At 43.8% G+C, this 18877-nt stretch overlaps 1 protein-coding gene across 4 annotated transcripts in view; it reads right to left on the reverse strand.

Moving 5' to 3' along the window:
- Nucleotides 1-18877, reverse strand: part of sema6cb (semaphorin 6Cb) — a 170878-nt gene that overhangs the window by 47513 nt on the left and 104488 nt on the right. For all 4 annotated transcript variants that reach the window (XM_030393763.1, XM_030393762.1, XM_030393760.1 and 1 more), the window contains 8 exons: nt 14530-14586; nt 13994-14095; nt 7494-7584; nt 5025-5147; nt 2342-2430; nt 1903-2120; nt 1461-1592; nt 1058-1213 (listed from right to left, as the gene is read on the reverse strand). In XM_030393763.1, the coding sequence (XP_030249623.1) occupies nt 1058-1213; nt 1461-1592; nt 1903-2120; nt 2342-2430; nt 5025-5147; nt 7494-7584; nt 13994-14095; nt 14530-14586 (968 nt within the window). The remainder of the gene's footprint in view (nt 1-1057; nt 1214-1460; nt 1593-1902; nt 2121-2341; nt 2431-5024; nt 5148-7493; nt 7585-13993; nt 14096-14529; nt 14587-18877) is intronic.

Below are 18877 nucleotides of genomic sequence, written 5' to 3' on the forward strand. Positions count from 1 at the left end.
CGTCTTTGGCGTTGGCTGAGAACGGCCGCAGAACAAATCCGATGGGTTTTTAATGAGGGACCAGGTTTCTGTGTTCCACCTGAGCTCACTCGTCGATACAAACCACAGCCGCAGGTGTGGAAACACAGCCGGTACATAATGCATAATGTCGGTATTGAAAATAGAAAACAAAACCTTCATAGTAACCAGTAAAGAAAAGACGCTGGCCTGTTTAATAACTGCAGCCTGAACGTCCAACTCCTGATTATATTTTGTATGTAATTTTCTCAGAACGTCCTCAAAGGAGTCGACCGAGCGTTCCAACAAGATCTCTGCTAATATCTCATTGATTTACGTTGCGTGTCGTGACACATTTACTGGTTTACATTATTCAGATTTGAAAAAAACTGAAGCCGAACAGATTCCCGATAATGAAGGAACAAATGTTGATCTTTTCGAACTCAGAAGTGGAAGTGAATATTCTTTAGGAGCTGCAAGAATGAATTGATTAAGCTTCTCCAAAGTGAGAATTCACAGCCGTTCTCTGTTTACTTTCATTATAAACTGAATATATTTGGATTGTGGATGAAACAAGACAATCGTAGACTGAATCTTTGGGACATTAAAAAGTTTTTTAAACTCAAATTCATTGTCAGGATACTATAAAGAGTTGAAGCTGTTCTCAGATTTCAAGATGGCAGCTTCATTCTGCTTGTTTATCCAACACAGAGACTCTGGACGCTGGACTCTGAGTGTTTGTTCGGTGCGTTTGCTTGTTGTTGTCTGTTTCTGTTTTCTGTTTCAGCTCCGTACTTTATGTGGGTCACTTTTAACCGAGCGTAAACTCAGCTCATTGACCTTGATTTTGAGGATGCTGGGAGGTGCTGGCGTCCTCTTGATGGACTCTTCCCTCCGTGTTTGACTATTAAAATGTTCCCCATTGAAGCTCAAAGTACCGAAACACTAGCAGGTAATATAATGAGCACAGGTGACCTTGAGAGTGCTGGATCTCTACGCTTTTTGACGCTACGCTCCAGACGTTGTGACTCTAGGCAGCGCTGTTAAACAAACGTCGTACCTGCTGGTGGTGCGGGTGAAGTAGGGTCTGTCGTTGACTGAAGGCACCGACTCGTCCATGAGCGGGTACGACTTGATGAAAGTCAAGGTGTCGTCGGGAAAGGTGGTGGATGACTTGAAGGCGGCGGCTGAGCCCTCGCCGGCGCAGCATCCCGGTCTGCACAGCAGCAGCAGCAGCACAGAAAATAAATATGAGGGGTGAATTCAGTTCTGCGGGCACAGATGTAAAAACACTGGCAGCTGTTTGTTGTTGGGGACAAGCAGGAGGGAAAACAGGTGTCTTGTGTGACTGCTTGTTTTTTTGTTCAGAGTCTGTGCAGAACAATAACAGCAGCAGCTGCAAAGCTCCGCTGTCAGAGGGAGGGAAAAAGTGACAGTTTGCTATTTAAAGACGGCTCTCTTACCTTGGTTTTGGGACCTGCTCCTCTGGAACAGGTGTCCAGGCTGACTCACTGTTCCTCTGCTCTTTGAATTTGCCACTGAAGGCCTTCTCTATGTCGTCCATGTAGAAAGCGCAGACGGCTGAGCCGGTGATGCTGTTGAAGGGGCCACAAAGAAAAAGGCGACGTTACAAAGAGCGAGACAAAGGTCGAGGATTCAGAACCGCGAGGCGGCCCGACATCAGCCTCCGTGTTTATAATGAAGCAGAATTCAGCACATGACAGGCTGTCACATGAAAACATGACTGGGATCCTGTGAGTGATATTTCTGTTTGCTTTAGATGGTTTTATTCTTTGCAAACGTGTTAATTATGTATAAAGAACCACACAATGAGCTCATTTTGGAGGCAGGACTGTTTCGGATCAAAGTACTGTCACTATTACCGTCAACAACTTCAATACCAACCTGTTGGCCTGCGTGGTGAAGACGCCGAGCACGGCTGGCCGGTGGTTGATCTGCAGCACGTTCGTCAGCGACTGCAGAACATCAAAGTAGAAGAAGGAGTCGCCGGGGACGGAGCAGTTCAGCCGGGCTTTGAGGAACGACGTCCAGTAACGCTCCAGCACTCTCGGTGAACCGCCGTTGTCATTCTTACAAACGCGCGCCACTCTGGAGAAAACCACCTGAGGGGACGAGACGAGAAGACTTCCTTACAGGTGACAGCTCTAATTAATACATCACACTGTTTATATAAAACCACCCCGGAGCAGAGCCAACACGGGGGAGGGGAACGTGTCGGAATGTAGTTTTGCATGTGAAGCGATGCTACTGGACTTCATTCCACCTGTCGGTGCACAGACACCACAAACATCACACAACGTCTGGTCTCAAACGAGTCGCTCACCTTGCCAAGTGTGGTGTACTCCACTGCGATCTCGCTGAAGAAAAAGTACACGTAGTTCCCGTACTCGATAGCGTGGAGGAAATGGGGCTCTGAGGGCGACATGAAGAAAAACACATGTGAGTGGCAGTGATGCCTTATTTCCAACACGACATGTTGAGCCGGCCGGGACGAGGGAGCTGGAAGAAGACAGACGCTCCATTTTTTTTGGAAAATGGTTCCAAGAGAATTGCAGGACGGCGTGATTTAAATTGGAACCTGAATATGAGGACAGAGAGATAAGCAGGTACAAACTTACAATAGAGAGATAACATGAAACAGCAGAGCTGGTGCTGCATCAGTGCTGATAAAAACACCTCCATAACTTAAAGCCCACGTCAGAACTGCAGTTTATTTTTAGGGTTTCAGTTCTATAGCATCGTACAGAGTCGGAATACATAATTGAATCCAACTAAAGATGTTCAACCTCGATTCCAGAGGAGTTAGAACACGAACTGAGTTTACAAACAGTTTTTACCAAGTGTTCCTCACATACAACCCTCCTTATTTTCCCAGGAGACCCGTGTGTTTTATTGCCCTCTCCCAGCGTCACAATTCTCCCATATTTCTCCAGATTTATTACAATTTTTCAGACTTTTTCCCCTTTAATCTATCATAACCTGTTTCTGTGTGTCTGCTGTACTGTAGCACCGTTTCGTCTTCATTGAGAGAGAGACAGACGGAGAAAGGGAAGAGGAAAAAGAAGATTTCACATTCTTTGTTTTAGCGGAAATCTGCCATGTAGATTCTCACGCACATGGTTGCACTGCGTCAATCTCCAGAGGCTGATAAACACAGTGAAGTGGTGAACAGAGATTCAAAAGAGCAGGAGCCAAAAAAAGGAATAAATAAATGAAAACTAATAAATATGACTTCAAGTTTACGCTAGAGAATTAAAAGTAAAGCTAGTTGTTATTTTGTTATTTTCATTCTTTAAATGTCACCAGAAGAAAGAAAACAGTCACTGAATCTCAACTATTCGGGTTTGGAAATCCTCTCATGGTTGGTAAAGTTGGTTCCTGAACCCATGTAGTAATAGTTTATACTACTTCGCCCCGTTCTTACTCGAGAATGATTTGACTCTTTCGAGAACGCCCCTTTTAATCCCCAACGCTCACAGTTTTTTGTTGCTGTTTTCGTCTGAGTATGTGTCGTTAAGGATCAGCCAAACGTCACGACCTGTCCTGATTCATCTTCACACGGCATCTCAACTTCAGGGTTTTATCACTTCAAATTCTTTTTGATATTTGCAGACTGCTGGCAGAACTTTTTACTTTCTTTAAGAAACTTTTAAAAACTACTAAAAAAAAACAGCCAAGGTGTCGGTTCAGATCCACGAGTCAGCTGCAGTTCACCTCTCTCCCACTCTGACGTCTCTGCAGAGTTCACAGCTCGTTCTTGCTCTCGTCTTTCCAACATTACAACATAAAACTCGCATTAATTAGCATGTTTTGTGTTGTTTTGATGTTGCCACGTTCACATGGGATTTAAGGGGTTGATGCCGGCTCTGATCTCAAGTCTGAACCCAAGTCATCCATCACCAGTTCTACAATATCTGCTCCTTTCTGACTGAAGCTCAAACTGATCTGTTCTGGACTTGTGTTTGAAAACATCTAAAAAACCTGTACATACTGTATATATAGTATTATTTGACAGCAAAATAAGGTGTACTTCTGCATCCTTGTCGACATTGGAGCTCCCATTTTAAATTTGTTGAATCTGTGAGTTTTAATAATTGAATATAATATAAAGTCAAACATTTGAAGGCTTCTCTTAGTTTCACACGTGGGATAAAATAAGGGAATAAATACTGAAAAGGTCGACACAGTATATATATATAATTAATCTGGAGAATAATTGTTAATTGATGGATCACAAAGTCATCTGTAGTTTTAACCCTTCACGAGACTTTAATTATGAGCTTTGGACAGCTGAAAGTGACGTGAGAGACTGTTTCACTTGGAGAGAGAGATGTTTGTTTCTCTAACAGATTATTATTGGCTGAGTGAAGACGGCAGCTTGCAGAAAAACACACAGAAACGAGACGTGAACCCAGTTAAGTCTGGAGAAGTCTCCAACCAACAGTGATTTTCATTTCCAATCATCTGTCAGTGAATGTGTCAATCTATTAGTCCTCGAGTCTACAAAATGACCGAAAATGGGAAAAAAAGTAAATTAAGATGATGTTGTTTGTCCACAATCCACAAAAGATATTCAGTTTCCTGTCAGGAGAAAGAAACTAGAAAGAAAAACTGGATTGTGAATAAATTACTCAATCCAATTAAATTAATTCCCCAAAATATCTTTTTCTGAAATCCGTGGTAATCGGTTACTTCTGATGTAATCTGCGGCTGTGAGCGCTGGCTGAGGACGAGCGGCCCGCTGCCTGAACGCTTCGAACAAAAAAAAGGGCAAAAAGAGAGATACGAGATTTGAGGAGAGATTTGTTCTCCTCTGAGCTCCGTGAATCCTGGGATTCTGCAGACTTGGAATCTGATCCAAAATGAAGCCGGCTATCAGAGCCAGACGCCCAGATCACTGTAATGTTGACATATCTGAGGAATCAGACACACCAACGGCCTCTCAGAGCCCCAGCTGTATGTGAAAAGTGCAAAAACCTTCCAGACGAACATGCTGGGACGCTCACCTCGCAGCCATTTGGAGTCGTACTTGACGGTACGCAGAACGGGGCTGCTCTCCCCCAGACTTCTGTAAATCACCGCATCGCTCGCCAAGAAGTCCGTCATGGTGGCCGAGTAGAAATCACCACCTGGGACGACAAAGAAAAGTGATCGAGACATAATTTCTGAGAAAAACAACCCACTTTCTTTATAGTATCTATTTTTGGTCGCAGGTGACTTTTATTGCCCTTTAAAAAAGAAAGAGGCAGAGGATGAGACATGTCAGAGAATGTGTCACTTTTAGTAACACCCCGTGTGAACTTTGCATAAATGTCAGTGGAAACCTGGCAGGACCGAGTGCAGGTCTGGCTGAACTCGACCCCGATGTGTTCGCAACGTATCAGCTTCCTTCACCGCTGTGATTAATGAACAGAGTCTGAACACAAACTAGAATCCATCACCAGGCAGAAATTCAGAGCACAGCCTGCAATCATTCCTGCACTGGAGCTGATGTATTTGACAAAGTTTGAGTTTTTCTACCTTTCCCAGCGACAATTATTATCCATTTATTCCTTTATAATAGGAAAATCAATAAACAGACTCTAGAACTTTACAACAATATCAACTTTCATACCGTTCAAGAATCAACAGAAAGTGTAACAGGCGTCTGAAAGTGTTAAAAAATGTGAAGTACATGTCATTTATATTGAACTAAAACCAGTCCGGTCTTTTTAAACACGCCCCCCTTTACAGAAATAATGAAATAAAAGATCCTTATAAACTTTTATTACACTTTGAAATTAAAGACTGCTTCATTTTAAATGAATGCGGTTTGATTGGTTTTCCTCACTCCAACTATTAAAATCCATCCAATCATGCAAATGTGCAGCGTTTGAAGTGATGCATCTCCTGCAGAGCCGCCACAGGCAGATTCATCTCGAGTGAATTAGTAAATGTATTCACAGTCAGGTATGGTGATTGATTTACCATCGAGAACGTCGGATTTTCCTTCAGTAAACATCGCTCTCGGCCTCGCCTGCTTAAAGGGATATTCCGGTGTAAGTTTAATCCATGGTCTAACACACCATGAAACTGTGTTAGACTCCCTCTCGAGAGATCAAGTTAGCAGACCGCTAATTTACGGAGTTTTATCAACCTCAGAAACGACCGCACGACAACAATACACTGCAGTAAATGGATCCAAATATAAACCGCCACCAAAAAGCCACAAATAATGCTCAGAACAGCACCAAACTTCAGCAACAGTACAAATAGGGTCTCAGCACATAGTCCGGGGCATCTAACCTCCGCTAGCTTAGCTGGATTTCTACTGAAAAGCTGACTAAATTTACCACTCTTCTGCAGCAGCTTCCTGTTGACGGGAAGTCCCGACGAGTCGATTACCGAGTGCAGTAGAGTTCCGCGGCTCATGGATGAAAATGTATGATTATGACTCCATGGAAAAGCAATCAAAGTTCATATGTGTCTTACCTGCCAGTTTATAACAGTTATTATCCGAGAGCGGACAGGGAAAAGAACGGAATTGAGCATTTCTAACCGCACTCGGTAATCGTCGCGTCGGGACTTCCCCGACCCGGAAGCTGATGGAGGAGAGTTGAAATCTGTTTTTAGCTTCCCAATAGAAATCCAGCTAAGCTAGAAGGAGGTTAGATGCCCCGGACTATGTGCTGAGACCCTATTTGTACTGTTGCTGAAGTTTGGTGCTGTTCTGAGCATTATTTGTGGCTTTTTGGTGGCAGTTTATATTTGGATCCATTTACTGCAGTGTATTGTTGTCGTGCGGTCGTTTCTGAGGTTGATAAAACTCTGTAAATTAGCGGTCTGCTAACTTGATCTCTCGAGAGGGAGTCTAACACAGTTTCACGGTGATTTAGACCATGGATTAAACTTACACCGGAATATCCCTTTAAAATCTACAGTAACAACTTCAAACGCACAGTGTGTAAGTACAGCGTGGGATCATGGGAGTTGTTGTCTTTATTGCTAAACATGCAGCATCACTAATAATAATCTGTCTGATGTGACGAGATGATGCATTTAAGTTTTATTCACGTTGTGTTGAGTCTCGTTCCTCACCGCTACCGTGAATAAATGTACGCATTTCTCTGATTTTGAATATAATAGAAAACATTTGAAATCATCATTGAAATAGAACGCTACTCAACATGATATAAAACAAATGTCTGGTTGTTTTAAGGTGGCCATCATGAAAAGATTCAATAATCCACATTTTCAATTTTTTGCTCTTCTCAGGAAAAACGGATGTGAAACTGATCAGTTGACATTGAACCTTTCACTACCTTTCAATGTCGATTTCTGAAGAATATATCACAGACGTGAAAAATATAAATATCCGATGAGGGGCTCATCATCACTACTGATGGCCGTTGTGGTTATTAGGGTAGCCGAGGGAGCCGTTATGACGCAGATCAGCAGCTGCGGGAGTCAAACCAGCCACAGTCCGACTTACTCACCTGCAAAAAGGCCGACGTTGGACTGGCGGGATTCGAAGGGACACCGAGCCTGTCCCACCACTTCCTCCCCTTCCTGCTCCAGTGTGGACATCTAGGTCAGAGAGGACGCAGGTAGAGAGGAAAACTTTATGAGGACATGTACAGAGCTGTAAAGCTAACCTGACAGAAAGATTGGATATAAAAGACCGACTGTAAACATGAAAACAGCGTTAGTGTTTACACTTGTAAACCCACGAGGTCGCCGCCACCGTCGCCGCCGCCGCCGCTGCTGCTTGACCGCTAAAGTCTATAATGTAGTAAGAAACTGTAAATACAAGAGACGTGTATCCAAATCAACGTGTGATGACGAGAGGCAACACATGCATCATAAAGATTAGTTTAATGTGCTGCTTTTTGAATGTGAGGTCCTGCTGGCACGAGCAGAGAGGACAGTTTATCTCCGGGCTGCAGATATTTAGCTGCTATTTCCAAACCGCTGTTAACAAGATTGTAAACCCCAGGTAAGACAATGTGCGACGCCCAGCCGAGTGTGTGTGTGTGTGTGTGTGGAGGTTGAATGCATGCAGAGCAGACTCAACACCCTCTGTAGTGACAAAGTTCCTGCACACACACACAGCACATTAACACATAGCTTTGTTTACATGGTGCCGTGTCGCCGTGTGACTGCTGCTCTATCGTCGTCCTGGGAATCACTGCGAACCCTCCACACAAAGATCAAGCATGAAGAGTGGACGCAATAACAGAAACACAACCTCAGCAGGCTGTGAAATGTAACTGCTGTGCATACTTCTGTTTTATGTGTCTTTGTGCTGTACGGTATCGTGTTTACGTTTTGATTATGACCTGCAGACTTCAGATATGAACGTGCAGATGCAGACGTGCTGCCTCGTCTGTTAAAAAGGAGCAAAACTTTGCACGCCATCCAGTTAAATACAACACAACTGTAAGTTTGTTTCAGCAGAGGTGGTGAAATGAAACACACCAAATACACCCGCACAATTAAATCTGTATCCTTACTGTGCTGTGTTTGTGCTACAGCCCGACAAATAAATATGTTGGTCTGCGCGTGTGCCGCTTGATAGGCGGCGGTATGAAAACCTTTATTATATCATCATAACGATGCTTGGGATAATTGATAATAATTTCTTCCCCAGTATGCATCCAATCAGCAGTTTTAACAGTTCTTGGTTAATGACTTGAGCAGCAAAGACGTGTTGATATCACATTAATGACGGAGAACGCGTTGACTGCGTCTCCTGGCAGATAGCTTGTTATGTTCGTGGTATTTTATTCAAGAGATTATTAATTGATGCGTCGTGTAAAATGTCAGCGCAGACGAGGATTTATTTGTTTTCGTTTCCGTCTGAGATGACACGGTGGTGGGTTAATGGCTGCTCTGTGAAGATGTGATTATACAATCATCACGAGGAGGAAAAATAAGAGATCCAACACCTTACAATGGAGCGGCCCCCAGACATCTGCACAAAACACACTTGAGATTCTTAAAAGGGGGGACGTGTTCACACCTCTGAACCTGACGCAATCCAACACAACAGCTCTGCCCTAAACAGCACTTATGTGGCGCTGCGAGTGTCGAGTCTCCTGTTTGTGTTGTCGTTGTGATGAATTGCATTATTTTGCAGAGTCGCTGCTTTAATTGGATCTACCTCCCGTGCAGCATCGGAGGTGAGCTCGGGTTAGATTTGGTGAAAAGTGTTTTTTTCTAGAAAGAAAGAAACATGAATAAAAAGGCTGTGCGGCAAACAAGCGCGGCTCTGAAGGATGCACAGACTGAGTGCTTTTAAATGTGTTTTTCCAATTTGGCCTTTACAACAGGAAGCAGGACACATGAGGGGAAGTACGAACAACATGTGACCCCGAGAGCACACGGCAGCAGGGAGCTCGCTCATGAAATGTCCGTTTAGTGGGACACAAAATGTAAACTGTTAGTTAGTCGGTTAAACCTCTTGAGCGGTTCTCCAAAATAAACTCCATTAATGCGACGATGAGCCGAGAACGGTCGTCAATATTGTCAAACAGAAATACTTATAAATACTTGTTCAAGTGACGGATGACAAAAACAAGTCGCAGCAGGGTTGCGACCACGGAGCTAGAAATAAACACGATTAAAATAATCATTCATTTCTAATCAGCAATCAGAAGATTTGTTCCCCTCAAATTAAATTAAACTCCGCTTAAAATCTAATTAGATATCAGCAGCATCGACCGGACGTCTCGCCTGCAGAGTGACACGATGTGAAGTGAAACAGCAGTTTGTTAATCAGAGGACCTCAGAAGCCGGAGAGAACTGAAGACTCTACAAAGCCGAGCGGCGTCTGAAGGATGGTTACCCCAGTGGGCACATGAAGACAGACGGATTTGACGCTTCGCGGGTTTGTTGTATCGCAAACGCATGTTGAAGACAGCCTCTCTGTTGTCTACAGACCAGCTGTCTCAGCAGTCTGGTCAGTGAAGCTGCGTGTTCATAGCTGGGCATCCATTCATGTCTTTGACCGACACACACACACACACACACACCAACACACAGGCGCCTCTCACTCAATCCCCCCTTGTCCTGCACAGATTTTTCTTAGAGTCCCAGAGACAGATTCCTTGATATGATTTACACTTCCTCCCTCCCTCCCCAGCTGTCTGGATAGTCATCTCTTGTACTTTTTATTCCAGACTGGGGGAAACAGACGAGGGGAGAGGGGGGGGGGGGTCGCAGACAAAAATATCTGAGGGTGTGTTTTGTGTAAATCAGACGCTTTTTACCAAAGGGAGTCTGTGGCAGGCAGACATGTTGCATCAATCTTACGTCTGTGTATTAACATTTGGACCTGTGTTGCTGAGCGGTGAGGCTGAGCAGGTACTTTATGACACCTGAGACGTGATTTTATCATGAAAATAATTTAAGGACTTTCAGAGGCTGCAGAGATGCACCGAGACTAGACTGGGCAATAATTCAACATCGTCTGGAAAAAACCACCATATAGATCGAAAATACAAGCAGCCGATTACAATTCAATGTTATGTTTTTTTTGTTAGATGAGGTAATGTGAGCCACTGAGGTGATGTAGGTACATTTGTGATGGAAGTTATTATATTTGGTATTTTTAATCACAATGTTATCCTAAACCAGAAGTAGCTTTTTTTGCTAAAGCTAACCAAACAGCGTCTGGTCACTGATTAACAATCGACCTGCTCAGTCGTTGAGTTTTGAGGATGTGCTGGTTTATAGACTTTACATTTTAAAGCCACAGAGACAGTGCAATATTATATTTTTTTTATATGTGGAATTTGCTCGGTAAGGAGGTGAACTGACAGCTACAAAAGACACAAATTACATTAAAGCAACACTTCCAAAACATTCAAAATACTTCCTAAATCCCTCCCCTTCACTGCAAGTTTCCAGTCATATCACAGAAGCCATAACTGAGTGTAAAGATGTGTTTTCCCCCTTAAGCAATAAATTAACATTAGCACGACTGGCTAAGCTAGCTTGTGACCTTACAGCAGTGACCTGGTGTCACATTCAAGACTTGGGATTCAATAAGGTAACCAGATTATCATGGTGGATCCCGAGTAAGAAAGGAGCCATTCAGAGACTGATACTGGTCCTGCATGCTAACTGCTAGCTCACAGTTCAGGGTAATGTTAGCGGCTCTGATGGGCTCTGTGTTCAGTTAAGTGAAAACACGCAGCCATCTCTCCATAATGTCGAAACATATATTATCCAACTTTTTGTTTTGTTTTCAAACCAAATCTTCTTTTGGTGATAAAGCTCATAAACGTTCTTGCAAATCCATCTTTCCTGGCTTCAAACGCAGTGGTTCAGAAGATGATCACCTGCCAAGTTATCTTTTTGAAAGTACCTTCCCTTTTCCAAATAGTTTCTGGTGGCGCGTTTCCAGATGGTTCAGTGGAGCAAACCATCTGGCACGTCCAGTCATAACCGAGTGCCAACAATGTAAAATGACACAATCTCTAATCCACAAATGGGAAAAACACGCTTGTGTTAAACCCTTTAAAAGATTTCGTAATCCATCCTGATAAGACACCGCAGAACTCCCCCCTCCGGCTCTTTAACGCAGACCACTGGGTCAGTTTGTAGGTCAGCACACTGGAATAAAAAACCCAGTGAAATGTCTTGAGTTATTCAGCTCCCCTTTGGCTTTCAGTCTCCCCCACGCTGTTAGATTTACAGTCTGTTCTGTAGGACGTGTACTCCCCTCCTCCTTTAACGACCTGCTGTGGATCACAGTCCAAACCTGTGATGTCACCTCTCCGGCTCCACCGCAATGTCATGTTTTATTCCACAGACCTCAAACTTCTTGACGTTGTCCTTTAAACAAATGGCATACGTGTCTTTCGAGTGGAGTATTATCTTCTTCACAAGAGCTTTGAGCCTCATCTCATCGACACTTTCTCCGTGTGCTTTTTCCCTCCTCTCTCAGCTCGGTTTGTTTCGGAGGTGTGAGAGAAGCTGTTGTGTTATTACCGTCATCAGCGTCTCTTGTGTTCTGTCAACAGATTGATCTCTCTCTCGTCTTGTTGAGCCGACATTACTCCAAGAACATTAAGCGTTTGAAGTCAGCAAGCCATGTACATGAACGTAAATATGGAAAAACATTCACGGTGAACAATATGTGCTCTGGCTGCTTCATGAAGTGCGCATACATCCAACGAGTACGTGACTCTCTGCCGGCGTTTGTATCTCTCGAATGTTGTCTCGATCGTTCAGCATGTCCCGTTTTATGCAATTAATACTTTTCTTGTTATTTTCACATGTGCGCCTGCAGGTTGAGCTCACAGCTGTTTGTTGTATCGGCGTTGAAAACAGGAAGTGAAGCGCCGGCTGCCAGACTTCTTTCATATCTGACAAATGCTGCATTCAACCTAGACTGACCCGTCTTCAAAGCCGTGTTTGTGTAGGTGTTATTTCATAGCGGAGGTCCCTTTCAAAGTGGTGTTACATTATTTTTTTTTCCCCTATTGTTCAGGTGCGAGCAGCCTATCATAGCAGCGCTGTATCTGTGTCAGTGTATTGATAGAACTGGCGGATGTACAAAAAGAAACAGCAGAGCAGGAAAAGTCTGTTATATCATGTTTTTGTTTTTCTGACCTTAAATCTTTCTCAGTTAAAGTTATATATCTGTATCTTTTTTTGTGTTTTCATCCGAGGTGATGTCACCTGTTACATCATTACTGCTACCTTCTGTGAAGTTTTCTGTTTAATTGTAAAGTATCACTAAGTAACACCGTGAATAAACTAAGATCAGTTTGCAGTGATTTTCACTCGATTGCACAAATAAACACAATTTAGAAAAATACATAAAAAACAGGTTTTGTGTGCGTTTTTGCAAATAAACCCTCAGATTATACACCCATCAACCAAAACATGAGGTGAAGTGAGGAGCATTGATTGCCGCGGTGGGAAACCTTTGGGTTCTGGCATTCATGTGGATGCTGCTCGACACCACCGAGTGAAACACCGCTGCAGACACAAGCACATCCCACAAACTTCTCCGGATTGACCAAAGGAAGAAGACGAAGAGTTCAAGGCGCCGACCTGGCCTCCAAATTCCCCAGATCCTAATCTGATTGAGCTGTGCTGGAAAAGAGTCAGATCAATGGAGGCCTCATCATGGATCGGACTCGGCTCTGACCTGTCGGGGTTCGTCCTGTAGCGTCTGGCACCGAGACGCTGGCAGCGGATCCTCTGAGTCCTGTAGATCGTGTGGCAGGGCGCCTATGGATCTGACTTGTTCTGGGATGTCGCATGAATGCACGATGGGAAAAAAGGATCTGAGAAATTTGAAGGGCAGGTCGACACGGAGAGCTCTTTGTCACGATCCCCGCTGTGTCGCTGGGCACAGAGGGGTGTGCTTTGTATTTTAACCGTGTTCGGGTGGGTGGTGCACGTCAAATGGCGTCCAAATGAAAACCAGAACCAGAGGTTTCTCAGCAGAACACTGCACTGTAACAAGATGATCAATGTTATTCACTTTCCCTGTCAGCGGTTTTAATCTTGTAGCTGATCAGTGCGTAAAAAACCCAAATCAAAGTGATTATATCAGACTTTTGTTATTCTCAAATAAAAATATTGACATAAAATCCCAATATCACTCAGGCTCAGTCGTCTGCCCCCCTGTAGGTTCCATTTCTTGGGATGTCATGTGTGTAAAACTGTGACTTCATGCAGCATTTTGCAGTTTTCGTGATGTATGAGACGTCCGTGTGAGCCTCTGCGACCCGTGTTAATGTGTGTGTTTTCCACACGACGTCCCCGATAACGACACTGACACGAAAAGCCAGCGCGGCGCTAATGTGATACGAGTTTAGTTTGCAGTTTGTCATTTCCAGTAGCAACTTCACTAACAGGTTACAACTGAAGCAGCACACAGGGGCAGCGCCGAACACACCTTACAGCAGCTGCAATATCTTCTCTTATCTGTAATTGAGGCCAGGAGGCAGCACACGGCGGTACAGTATCTCACCTTATAGTTACGGCAGGTGGGGTTGAAGGCGTTGGTGCCGCAGGCGAAAAGCGTCTCGTCATTGCGCGGCACCAGCACTTTGATATAGTTGTAACATTCGTCCTGTCAGGGGGGAAAACAGCTTGATGTTATTGTACATCAGGGACAGGGTCCGCGTTGGCTTCTGGCAGCAGACGACAGAATGAAAGGCAGGATGTGCAGCAGGTAGACAGCGCGTTTTACCGGCTGACACACACACACACACAACCTTCCCTCTGTTTTACAGTCATTATCGTAATCCCCTGACTGTTTCTTGTGGTTTTCACTGTAGCTCTGGGGAGGAAAACGCTACAACGGAAGCCACAGTCTGTCGTCGGCTGATGGATATGCCGCCGATTCTGATAAGCTACCTGCACACCTTTGCTCATTACAAAACTTGACTGTGCGAAGAATCCAAGGCAGAGTCAAAGGAAGAGAGCGAGAGGAGAAAGAAATACAAAACCAAAAAGGCACAAAAACAGAGCGGGAGGAGGATGTGTATGGGAGAATATACTCACGCTGTTCTTCCCCCTCACAGTGCACTTCTCCACATCCTTCGTCTTCCAAGTCAGTTTCTGAAAGACGAACAGACAGCCAACTGTCAGCTCAAAGACAAGCTGTTTTCTCAACCGTCCCAGCTTTTTGTTGCTCCCCAATCGTTCAAGTGCTATTACGAGACAGCTGTGATGAAAATCTCATTAACTTCAATAAACTGTCGTGGAGAAAAAAAAACAAAACAAACAAGAGGAAACAGCGAGGACTGCCTGCAGCGGCCCGCGCAGCCCGTCAGTGGGCAGCTAAACATTGTGGTTCCTCAGTGATAAGAATCACTCTGCAGGATGAGTCTGGATCTGTGAGAACACACACTAACACACACACACAAGAAGATCTGCACGGTATGTCGGCATGACTTCTCCGACTGTATCATGAGCACTCAAGAAATTAGCCCTAATTAACCTACTGGCAAAAGAAACCCTGCTCTTAGTATCCACACACTTCCTGTTCGAGCGCTCGTCATCCAGAAAAAAAGAAGATCCATCAGCTTGTTAACATCTCTGCCAGTTAAAGATTTAATGCGCTCCCTGACATGGTGGGATAATTCACTGACTGAGGATGCTGCTGGTTGTGTACGCTTCCGTTTCAGCTCATCTGGTTGTAAATAGCTCCGGGACGGGCTTTTCCAAACTGTAGCACAGCAGCCATCTTGTGCTCGGTTTCCAATTTGTACCCTTCCCCTGACCCCCTGCCCCTTAAAGGGATATTCCGGTGTAAATTTAATCCATGGTCTAAATCACCGTGAAACTTTGTTAGACTCCCTCTCGAGAGATCAAGTTAGCAGACCGCTAATTTACGGAGTTTCATCAACCTCAGAAACGACCGCACGACAACAATACACTGCAGTAAATGGATCCAAATATAAACCGCCACCAAAAAGCCACAAATAATGCTCAGAACAGCACCAAACTTCAGCAACAGTACAAATAGGGTCTCAGCACATAGTCCGGGGCATCTAACCTCCGCTAGCTTAGCTGGATTTCTATTGTGAAGCTAAAAACAGATTTCAACTCTCCTCCATCAGCTTCCGGGTCAGGAAGTCCCGACGCGACGATTACCGAGTGCGGTTAGAAATGCTCAATTCCGTTCTTTTCCCTGTCCGCTCTCGATAATAACTGTTATAAACTGGCAGGTAAGACACATATGAACTTTGATTGCTTTTCCATGGAGTCATAATCATACATTTTCATCCATGAGCTGCGGAACTCTACTGCACTCGGTAATCGACTCGTCGGGACTTCCCGTCAACAGGAAGCTGCTGCAGAAGAGTGGTAAATTTAGTCAGCTTTTCAGTAGAAATCCAGCTAAGCTAGCGGAGGTTAGATGCCCCGGACTATGTGCTGAGACCCTATTTGTACTGTTGCTGAAGTTTGGTGCTGTTCTGAGCATTATTTGTGGCTTTTTGGTGGCGGTTTATATTTAGATCCATTTACTGCAGTGTATTGTTGTTGTGCGGTCGTTTCTGAGGTTGATAAAACTCTGTAAATTAGCGGTCTGCTAACTTGATCTCTCCAGAGGGAGTCTAACACAGTTACACCTTTAATTCCCCCTTTCAACCAAAGCCAACCAAGTTCTGGTTCTATTCTGGTGCTGGTTTTGAGTTATTAAACACAGCATATACATTATGCATAACTAAAAGTTTTGACTGAACCTGTACACCTCTATTCAGACGGTGCACCGCTGTTCTCTCGCAGACACTCTTACTCATTTTAAATGTGTAATAGCTCCAGCTTTTCATAAATATGCACATTATAAATTACCTTCCTGACATGGAGTCTGTGCATTTGTTCTTAGACCGAGCTGTTTCCATATATTCTGCTATAAATTGTCTGCGTTTCTCTGCTTGAATTCCTTTTTAATCTCCTCTTTATTTTTCCAGCGTGTCCTTGTGTCTCCACCGAATGAAAATATGCGTGTTAAAAAAGAAAGGAAGAAATACCGCACAAAGCTGGCAAGACTTGTACTGTTCTCTTCATTTTCTTTTTTTTTTGTTCATGTCATAAATTCGACTCAAGGTGTTCTCGGCTGCAGCCTCACAGTAATCCGACCAGTGGTATAATACATTTTGATGCCTTATTGGGGGCTGAGAGGTCACTCGGCTTGGACAATACGTCCCTGAAACACAATTTGTCCCCCACAGGTCTCTTGTTCTCATTTTTATCAGAGAGCTTTCAGTCCAGCAGGCAAATCAGAAACTACTTACAACAACAGGTGAATGCAATCTAACATGTCGGGGAGCGCGGGAGAAGTGGTGCTTGATGAAGAAAAAAAGACGTGCATCTTAATGGAGGAAGGCCTCCGTTTCATTTCTATTGTGATGAATGCATTAAAAGATTAAGGCTGGCACATTTTTTAAATTCTTCTCGTTATCAACAAATCCCCTGAAAAGGCCACAGCCACAAAATGTTAGTCGTCGTCTCAGAAACGGCAGCTTTGTCTGACAATCATCTGATCGCACGAGCAAAACCGTCAAACATTTTCTGCTTCCAGTTTCCTAAATGTGACGATTTGCTGCTTATCTTTGTCCTCTATGATTGTTAACGACGAGTCTGTTATCTGGACAAAGAAGCATTTATCAAAAGATTTAGTCATTTTATAAGTTACTCATCAAAGAAATTGTAGTTGCAGACTTATCAATATAATTTCTCTTGTGTTTCTTTAGAAATAGTCTTTAAAAGCTCTGACATTAACTAAAGCTGTTATATATTGAGCAAACATTATTCAAACAGAGCTAAATTTGTTGGGGATTATTTTCAGCAATTGATCGAAACATCAGATTGACTCAGCCGTTATCGAGGTGATGTTGGACGATACTTGTTCAAATCATCAATCCAATCTCGGTTTTGGTCTTTGTGAAAAATACTGAAAACATAGAAAACTGGGAGCCTAATCCTTTCTGGGAAGAGCTGCAACAATTCAGCGATTCATGGAGTATTTATCAAGTTAATCACCAACTATTTTGACAGTCGATGAATCAAAAAGAGTCAAAACTCTCTCATCTTTTGCAGTGAACTAGTCTCAGAGCTACACGGTCTCAGTAGTGAGGATTAAGTTATTGGACTACTTGTCACTCCAGGAGCCAGCACTCTTCCCCTCCAGGTCCATACATTGAAAGTCTCCGGCGCGACTTTGTGAAGATCCGACACGATTCAGCAGGAGTCAGCATTATGGTAATAGTCCCCGCCTTGTCCACGCTCGATTTGGTTTACTAATAATTACTTATGGCCACCCAGGCCTGGGGAGATCAGTGAAGGGCAGAATATGAATGAGCGCCGGGTTGAGAAAAATGAAGAGCTGGTTTCTTAAAAAAAAAAAAAAAAAAGAATGAGCCCGAGCGATAAAATGGATCTGGGACGAAGGAGCGGCACCATTCTCTGGTGATATGAATCAGTCACAGACTAACGATCGAGCTCAGACGGATAACAGGAACAGGAGAGAGAGAGAATGTAGGTACGGGCCCAAAATAATTTTCCACTCGGTTCCTGCTGTCACACTGGAGGCTGGTTTTGAGCGAATGGCTTGAAAAAAAAACCCCCCACATCATATACAAACATTCAATATCTGAGTTCTCGTATAACATAACTGAAAAGATGGACTGATGTTGTAGAGCTCCGCCGTTTCTTTGTGCCATCGTGTACAAGCGAATCAATACTTCACAGCCCCCTGACACGGAGCGGTGGCCTTATCAGAGTGAATATCAGTGTTTAGCACTAATCTAAATACGAGCAAACAAAAAGTCCAGGCCTCGGAGAGATTTTATTTAAGCGCAATCATGTTTGACAAATGAGATTCAGATAGGAGGGAGCACGGCTCTTCAAAAAGCCACGAGAGCCTCCCGCGCACTGGTATTGGATATATGTCTGAACTGAGATTGCTTATTACTTGAATGAAAAGTCAGGCAAAAGGGTGGAAGGGAGAATAATGAGATACACACATTACATAAGAGTTTTTTCTCTGTGAAAACACACGGAACGGTTCAGGAAACAAGAGCAGGATTGCTGTCTGAAGCTTAAAGGGTCGAGCTTTACATCGAATCCTTCTTTAGAAGAGCTATACGTCTGAATAACACCCACCCAACACCTAATGTTAACCCCAGTCAGGTTAAGATGTAGTTTGCTTATATCTTTTACATCTTTGACAAAAGAAGCTCACTGATCACTGATCAACGCTGCCTAAACGTCGGAGCCAAAAGCCTCCCTCACGTGGGACTGATATCACCAGGGGACCTCGTGAGATTTACAAATAACCTCCCTGCGTCTGTGTTCTCGTGCGCCGCGTTTGTACGGGATCAGCGGGATCTTTATTTTCACT

Source organism: Sparus aurata, chromosome 17 (assembly GCF_900880675.1).
Source record: "Sparus aurata chromosome 17, fSpaAur1.1, whole genome shotgun sequence".
In the NCBI taxonomy this organism is placed as follows: domain Eukaryota; kingdom Metazoa; phylum Chordata; class Actinopteri; order Spariformes; family Sparidae; genus Sparus; species Sparus aurata.